This window comes from Aptenodytes forsteri, unplaced genomic scaffold (genome assembly GCF_000699145.1).
Source record: "Aptenodytes forsteri isolate BGI_AS27 unplaced genomic scaffold, ASM69914v1 Scaffold216, whole genome shotgun sequence".
Lineage (NCBI taxonomy): Eukaryota > Metazoa > Chordata > Aves > Sphenisciformes > Spheniscidae > Aptenodytes > Aptenodytes forsteri.
The window spans coordinates 2,399,715-2,408,557 of NW_008796114.1; the positions used below are offsets into that span (position 1 = coordinate 2,399,715).

Below are 8,843 nucleotides of genomic sequence, written 5' to 3' on the forward strand. Positions count from 1 at the left end.
CACAGCTAAAGAGTGCAGACCTGAACCTTTCTGTGGCAGCTGGCCTAGATTGCAGAGAACGTGCTGGGGAATCCTTAATTTACAGGTACAGGCACTGCTTAGGCTGTGGGTGTTTGCTACTCAAAGAAAAAGATGGCTCAGGTGTCCTGGACTAGGACCTGGTTAGAGCTGATGGCAGGAAGAGCTCAGTCTCACTTAGGGAAAAGTCTGAGCTAGGTCACAGAGTGACCTAGGACACAGGCCAAGAACGCTTGGAAATGTGGGACAGGGAATTTTGTCTGGTCTGAGCCACATCTAGGCCCTGTGTGGGAAGGTAACGGCATTGAGGGACCTGCACAGTCAATCCCTATCAGCTGCCTGACACAGGACCATACTGAGCACTTTAGAAGTCCAGCTGTAATCGTTCCCTGCTTTGGCATTGGGACCCTAGGACTGGGCTCTCTCCTCTCAGTTTAGAGCACAAATCCAGATGGGGGAAGGGGCAGAAAAGAGAAGGAATGCGGCATGCCTTGAACTCTGTTCCACGTAGCTTGTAATACAGTGGCAATGGCCAATGTGCCTGCAAGGTGACGTACCTGCCTGGGAGCTGGCAAGGTGAAGCAGCTACCAGTCTGTACAAACCAGCTGGAAGCAGGCACTGCATCCTTGTAGCCCTGCCACCTGCCAGAGGACATGCCCACACTCATGCACTTTGCAGGAGGGAGCAGGAACCCCATCAGCACGGCAGGGGCAGGATGAGGGGCAGGATGATTTAGCCAGCTTCAGCTAAGTTCCCTGCTTTGATCTGGTGCCAAATGCATAAACAGAGCCAAGGCAAGGTTGGACAGTGTACAAAGGCGTGGACAAGCTCTGTGGATGCTGTGGTGATTTCAGCCATGCTAACACAGAGAATAGCGTCCCCCAGGCCAATGCTGCGTGGCACAGGTACAGCAAAAATGCACTTCCAAGATGAAAGAACTCATCCTGTTAGAAAAAACAACTTCACCCTATGTCTAGGCAACAGGCAAGCTTATGAGGGACAAATCACAGCACCAAGGATGAGTGGCACATGCCATCCTGTGCATACCAGGGGTATTGTGCCCCTTCTTAGCTGCAAACTCTGTCTCAAGCAAGCAAAGGCAGAAACAATGCCACAGCGGCAATCCCATCCTTTTTGAGTTCAGCAGCCGATTCTAGAGCACGTGGCTGAGAAAGCTGCCTGTCATAAAGACACATACCTGAGACACAATACAGTGGGAGGAAGGACACTGCTTGCTGTCATTTGACGTGGCAAGAAATCTGGTTGGAAGCATTCGGAAGATAAACGATACTTTGTGAGCAGACCCTCTTCCCCGCGTGCTGGACTTCAGCTTCCCTTAGCCTGTGAGCCAACAGGCATGTGCATTTACCGGCTGGATTTGCAACTCTGCTGCCACTAGAGTAAAAGGCAGGAAAGGGATGGTGGGGGAAAACAATGGACAGAGAAGTAAAGCTGAAAGACGAGTGAAGGTACAGTGTGTTTCACCTCTGAATGATGCCACATACCCTCTTCTAAGCCATGGGCCTAAAGAACTACTCTCAGGAAACACCTGCTTTTGCTTTAGACTCCAATCCACCTCCTTCTTAAAAAGCTGCCATACCAAAGCAGGCAGGATGATTTGCCTTAAAGCAAGGCATACCAAACTCTCCCCAAAGCATGAAAATGAAGACATCTTGTGGAGCAAGTTTGGGTTGCACTGAGAACTTCATTTGTGTTTAAATTCCAGAGCTTAATGTGTCCATAATATCCACTGTCTGCAAAGAATATAGACTGAACAAGAACTTTCATGACTGTACGTCAAGAAATGCAGCACTGAAATAAGCGGTCTACTCTGCTTTACCTTAGGCACTGTTACATACAGTACATACATACTTTTGGGTAGCTATTTGAGAATGCATTTTCAAAGGTGGTTCAAAAAATTGGTGCTTCCTTGATGCTGCAAGTCAAGACAAATGGGTATTAGTTATGGCTCTGATTTCTAGTAACAGTGAGTTGTAAAACCAGGAATCCATAGATCATATCTGTTCCTTTAAACATCTTGTGCTCTGCTTCACCTGCGTAAGAGGTCCCTAAAGGCCTCTCTTCTTCATTGGAGAGCTTAAGTTGGAGTTGTTTGTAAATAGAGATGGTCTCATGGGTGGCTGTCTTGGCCATCGTGATCATGAAATAGTTGAGTTTAAAATCTTTGGTCATATGAGAAAAACTGTCAGCAGAGCTACTACCCTGGATTTTGGGAGAGCAGACTTTAGGCCACTCAGGGAACTAGTTAGTAAGGTCCCCTGGGAATCTGCTTTTGAGACTATTAGGGTCCATAAATGCTGGTCACTTTTTAAGGGCCTTCTTTCAAGAGCACAGGAGCTCATTCCAATGTGTCTGAAGTCAACCAAGTGAGGCAGAAAGCTGGCTTGGCTGAATAGGGATCTCCTTCTGCAACTTAGGTGGAAAAAGAAAGTGTATGGACTTTGGAAGCAAGGACAGGCTACACAGGAGGACTATAGACATGCTATTCACCATTATAGGGAGAAAATTTGTATGGCCCAAGCTCAGTTGGAGTTGAAGCTGGCCGGTACTATGGTGGATAACAAAAAAGGCTTTTTTAAGTATGTTAACAGCAAAAGGAAGACTAAAGAAAACATTGGTCCGTTACTTGATGAGGTTGGTCACCTCATCCCCAAATAGGGATGAAGATAAAGCAGAGACATTTAATGCTTTCTTCACCTCTGTCTTTAACACTGATGATGGGCCCTGGAATGCCCGGAGCCCTGGGTTGGAGGACCACAACTGGGGGGAGTGATAAGCTCCAAGTTGACTTTGAACTTGTACGGGATTTGCTGCTGCAACTGAATGCACACAAGCCTATGGGGCCCGACAGGATTCATCCCACGGTACTGAAGAGTTGGCCAATGTTATTGCAAGACCTCTCTCAGTTATTTATCATCAGTCTTGGGAATCTGGAGAGGTCCCGGTTGACTGCAAGCTGGCAAATGTTGTCCCAATTTTCAAGAAGGGCAAGAAAGAAGACCCTGGTAATTACAGGCCTGTCAGTTTCACTCTGGTGCCTGGTAAAATTATGGAGAAGATTATTCCGGGAGTTATTGAAAAAGACTTGAAAGACAATGCAGTCATTGGTCAAAGCCAGCATGGGTTCATGAAGTCATGCCTTACCAACTTAATAATCTTTCATGACAAAGTTACCTGCCTAGCGTAGGAAGGGAAGGCAGCAGATGTGGGTTTTCTTGAATTTTAGCAGTTTTTGATTCCTTCTGGACAACGTCCAGCATACAGCTGGACAGGCACACAATACAATGGGTGAACAATGGGCTGATGGGTCAGGCTCAAAGACTTGCAGTAAATGGGGTAACATCTACCTGGTGGCCAGTCACTAGCGGTGTTCCCCAGGGCTCGCTTTTAGTGCCAGTTCTCTTCAAAGCTTTTATCAATGACCTACACGCAGGAGCTGAGTACACACTAAGCTTGCCGACAATACTAAATTAGGAGGAGCCGTTGACTCCCTCAAGGGGACAGAGGCCTTAGAGAGAGATCTTGACAGATTAGCATGCTGGGCATACACCAACCGTCTGAAATTTAGGAAGAACAAATGCCAGATTCTGCACCTGGAATGGTGTAATCCTGGATGTACGTATAGACCGGGGGACAAGAAGCTGGAGTGCAGCCCTGCAGAAAGGGATCTGGGTGTTTTGGTCGACGGTGAGCTCTATGAGTCAACAAAGTGCCCTGGCAGGCAAAAGGGCCGTTATCCTGGGGTGCATTAGGCACAGTGTAGTTAACTGGTCAAAAGAAGTGATGGTCCCACTATACTCAGCATTGGTCCAGCCTCACCTTGAGTACTGTGTGCAGTTTTGGGCTCCACAATGTAAGAAGGATATAAAAATGTGTCCAAAGGAGGGCAACAAAGATGGTGAACGAGGACATGACTTACAAGGAGCAGCTGAGGATACTAGGTTTGTTCAGCTTAGGGCTGACCTCCCTGCTGTCTACAATGTCCCCATGAGGGGAAGCAGAGAGGGAGGTGCTGATGTCTTCTCTTTGGTGTCCAGCAACAGGACACGAGGGAATGGCTTAAAGCTGCATCAGGGGAAGTTCAGATTGGATATAAGGAAAACGGTCTTCACTGAGAGGGTGGTCAAGCTCCCCAGGGAAGTGGTCATGGCCCCAAGCCCTGTCTGTGTGCAAGATGCATTTAGACAATGCTCTTATCCATGGTTTAACTTTTAGGTTGCCCCGTGGGCAGTGAGGAGTTCGACTCGATGATCCTTGTGGGTCCCTTCCAACTCAGGATATTTTACAATTCTATGATTCTGTGAAACCTCTGAGTCCTAAATCTAGTATGGGGCAACCCAGTGAGACAGGGAAAAAGCTAGCCCCTGAAGCAGACAATATTTTGCCTTGGAAACCCAAGCACAGAAGAAAGTTTAGTCAGTGGAGGAAGATTTCTCCTATACTTCTGGCCAGGAAAGCAGGAGGAAAAAAACAAGGTGTAACAATGGAGGTCAGGACATAGTACATACATGCTGCTGTGATATGGAAAAGCAGGTAAACCTATGCTCACCTCTAGCATCTATAGGCAGCTAAGAAACTGGCCCTGGTCACCTGTGCAGCTGTATGAGCATCCACACCTGCTCCTTCTCTCCCCACCCTGTGATTTCTCAGTGAACAGGAGGGCATTTCCCTTGCTCCTTTCCCCACAACATCCCAATTCTGCCTTCAACCAAATAAAAGCTCTGTTCCACCTCCCCCTATGCAAAACAACCTCTTTTTCTGGCACTAAGCACACTTAGACACAGTATAAATTTTGGGGGTTTTAATTTTTACAAATGTTTGAAAGAATCACTGAGCAGACAGTGACACAAATAGATACTCCAGCAGTGACAGGCACCCAATGAATGACATTTTCCTGAATTCAGTCCCAGGTTCTCTTGGGATCAAGAGTGAAAGAGAAACAAAATTTACTGGAAAAAAAGCCTGGTGCTGATGGCAGCAGAACTCCCTTGCTTGGCCAAAAAAAAAATATTCTGATTTCACCCTACGGAAATCTAAAAATTAATGAAGATTAGAGGTGAATTACTATTCCACATGGGTCAATACCAGTAAGCACCCTTGCCCCCTCCCCAAATTTAACTGGTGGGGTGAGAAAGGGATTACAGCTGCCTAGTGGCAGAGCCCAATCCCATAACTGGATCACCACAGATGGAGCAGGGGCACGGGAACCAAATCTGGTTACTGGATTAGCAGCTTCAAAGTGAGGGCAAACAATGCTAGTGGAGGGAGTTCAAAGCTCCTCACTCGTATCTTCTGCTGGTCAGCGCCGGTGGTTCTAGGAGGCTTTAGTTTCTTTCATTTCTTCCCTTGTTTGAGTAGGAGACTGTCACTGAAAGGGAGACAGAAATGAGTCACTAGTCCAGAAAGCACAAGCAAAGCTGAACCAGACCCTCACTACAGACTTGGGGGTGGGGGGTGTGACACCCAAAGGATCTGGACTTCAAGTCCTTCCTACTAGGTACTTTTTTCAAAGTCCCTTAAGCCTTCTGGGATGAATAAGACAGAATCTGGTCAGAGTAAGGAAGAAGGATCTTACAATCAGAGATCCCACAGAAAAGAAACCAGCTCTGGCTTCCTTTCTTGATTCTAAGAAATCTAAGCTTTTAGCTGCACGCTATCAGCTCAGCTGGCACTGCCTTGTCCAGTAAACACTGGACAGATTAGGCAAAGCCACCAAACTCCTGCCAGCTCTGAAAGCAGGGGTTTTCTAGCATGGCCTGGAAAGCTTTTGGAGAGTAACAACAACATCCTTCCTAGAGATCGTTACCCCAAACCAACACAAATTCCTACGATCATCTAACTGCCTTCTCACAGTCCCCTTTGTCGTAAATGCAGGATGCCCTGTATGCGCAGGACAGATCAGAGGACGCTCCTCAGTTACTCCTGCCTTCCCCACGCAAGGTTCCTTATGGGACACACACAAAGCTCCAATTAGAGTATCTCCTACTTGATGTAGATGTTTGTGTGGCCTCTGCAAGGAAGGCTTTGAGCTTCACATCACAAATGGGAACTGAGGCAGAGACGGAATAAACTTCCTGTGGCCAGAAAGGCCCAAGCCAGAAACATCCCAGGCACCAGGCAAACATCAACACCCTTGTTGCAAGTACTAACAAAAGCATCAAAATAAACAGTGCCTTACCTTCCTCTGTGTGTCAGGAGATGCAGTTAAGGGGCGGAAAAAAAGGAAGAAAACCAAGAGTAAATTGATTAGATTTAACAAAAATGTCAGTTTCCACAGTAAGACAGACTGCTCCCTACTTGGCCGTGTCCTCTGGCATCAGGCTCCTCTCAGAAAAAAGATCCTGAGAGTGCTCCAGAAAGGGGACCAGCTTCACAGGTAGGGTGCAAATAAATCCAGCCATCTGGCCCCTTTACCTGGTGAAGCCCTCATCCTGCAGGTTCAGTACCAAGTTATCTGCTGTGAGATACACACGGTTTTGTGAGCCAGCAATCTGAAAAAGAAATCCATTACAGAGATGGCATAATGCACACAGAGGAACAGCACTAATAAAGAACCTATCTCCCCCTCCAGATACAGCACTCTTGTTTTATTCCCTTAAGATCTTGGTTAAATCTATGCAATTCCCCAAAACAACTCTGTAACTTCCTGACTTCCCATGCCAGTGCCATCAGACTTTCTAAAAGAAGTGCTCATTCTGTCTCCCTGTCAGACAAACCTTTGATCCCACGCTTATCTGTTCCCTTTTCTCAGCCTGCAGGAAACCAGGAGCTTTTGGTGGCTGCAGCTGAGTGTGGGTGATGGAATCTGATGTGGATCTGGCCTTGCCATATGGAGGGCATGAACTCTTAGCCTCACATCTAATTGCCGATCATTGCAAGCTAAATCTTAAGCTCTACTTGAACAGAGGAGGGCCGGGCAGGAACAAAGACCAGGACAGGGCAGGTCACATTCGCCTTAAATTCATCATGTGGCCACTGGGCTGGGAGGACAGCACAAGGACTGCAGAAGGACGAAGGAAATTCTGTGCCTCATTGCTCACCGTTTTTGAGATGTTTTGAGCAGCTCGGATCTTACGTAGCTTGATGTAGCCTGGATTCCTGCTGAGAGCTTCACCGAGGTACAGGGGAGCAAAAGTTAAGGAAAAACCTGCTAACAGCAGCTGCCGACCCTCAAGGAATTCTTCCCAAGCCATACCGTCAAATATCTTAGCAATCTCTATCCCAATAACTTGGGCCTTTGGGCAGGCATATTTTTACTTCCCCAAATGAAGAACAACATTATGGATTGTGGTCACACACAGCCAATAAAAGTTAAACCTTACAACAGGGAGCGAAGGCTCATGGCCTTCTCTGCTCTGACCTGTAACCTCACTCCACAACTGTAAAGGGGGGGAAAAAAAAAAAAAGACAGTGACCTACTTGAAGCTATCATCTGATAACAGTCTCCTAAGCGTGAGCCCAATGTGACAGATTCTTGGGACTGTCAAGCTCACAAGCCACATCCCACAAAATCTCCCAAAGCAGGATATCATCTTGGCAGCTGTAGCTTCCCCTTCAGCCTGAACAATCTTCTGCTTCTGCTCCTGCTTGGCCTTCTCCACGAGAAACTGCGCGCGCTGTGCCTCCTGCTGGGCTGCAGAGAGAATGGCCAAAAGCATTCAAAGCAGATCCCATTTTCTGAGCCCTCCACCAGAACCCTACAGCTGAGGCCTGGGGGCTCCACTTCCGAAAGAACCGATAGCATTCTGGGGCCATATCCACAAATAAGCAATGTATCTAAGTGTACTTTACTTTTTCTTAAATAAAATCAACAGCATCCAGACCCTCTAAACATAACCCCCATAGTAAGTGATAAGAGTCCCAGCCTGAAGAGGAACCCTACAGTCTTGGGAGCTCAGTCCCACTGATGGTCTATCCCATTAGCTATGACCCAAAGTTTTCCGATAATACCGGTGAAATAACCTGTTTAGCTCCATTACTAAGGAGTCTGAGATTTATAACTCTGTAGCTGTATCAATGCAAAAGCAATGACACGCTAGCGCAAATCCTCCTTCCTTGTTTAATAATTCAATGGAAAGGCAAAGGCAATCCACCCTTTCCAGGCATAAATTGAACTCACCCACTTGCTTAGCCTCCACAGCTGCTGTGTATTCACGACTGAAACTAAGCTCCGTGATAGCCACATCATCCAGGATGAGGCTGAAATCCTTGGCTCTCTCAGTCAGTTCTCGCCTAATGAGCAGAGACACCTGAAACACAAATATAGCAAAAAGAGTACCAAACACAGGCTGTTTCTCACTTCCTGTGCACTCCAAAAGTGAAGCACAACTGCTCTTCACAGTTCATTCACATCGGGCCCAAGAGAGACATTACCTAAAATAAAGCCTGAACCATGGGCATCAATACCACCTCTGAATCTGTTGCCTCTAAATAATGCTGCATATCCATAGCTACATACCGCATTTTCAGAAGTATATTACAGCTCATTTACAGTTATTACTTAACTATACTATACAATTAATAGTGCAAAAATAAAAAAAACCTTCTTGAAAGTTTTTTTGCTTTCACATCCTATCACATCTAGTTCCACAGTTCCTACACATGTTTTGGCAATAAGTATTTCCTTCTCCATCTTGAATTTGCCACTGTGTGCAGTTTGACCGTCTCCTCGTTATTTGTATTCAGATTAAGAAAATAAAAATTACCACTCCCCACTCCTACACTGTAGACGTATCACGTCTCTTAATTACTGTAGCTACTCGTCTACTGTGGCTACTCCACTTTTTTTAGTCTCTTTGGATCA

At 46.4% G+C, this 8,843-nt stretch overlaps 1 protein-coding gene across 1 annotated transcript in view; it reads right to left on the minus strand.

The window, feature by feature from the left end:
- Positions 1-4,824: 4,824 nt before the first annotated feature.
- The window catches only part of PHB2 (prohibitin 2), a 6,346-nt gene continuing 2,327 nt past the window's right edge, over positions 4,825-8,843 (minus strand). The window contains exons 3-8 of the mRNA XM_009287187.2: positions 8,160-8,289; positions 7,570-7,673; positions 7,081-7,158; positions 6,455-6,531; positions 6,219-6,224; positions 4,825-5,408 (exon numbers count right to left, since the gene is read on the minus strand). Coding sequence (XP_009285462.2) covers positions 5,375-5,408; positions 6,219-6,224; positions 6,455-6,531; positions 7,081-7,158; positions 7,570-7,673; positions 8,160-8,289 — 429 coding nt within the window. The 3' untranslated portion in view covers positions 4,825-5,374. The remainder of the gene's footprint in view (positions 5,409-6,218; positions 6,225-6,454; positions 6,532-7,080; positions 7,159-7,569; positions 7,674-8,159; positions 8,290-8,843) is intronic.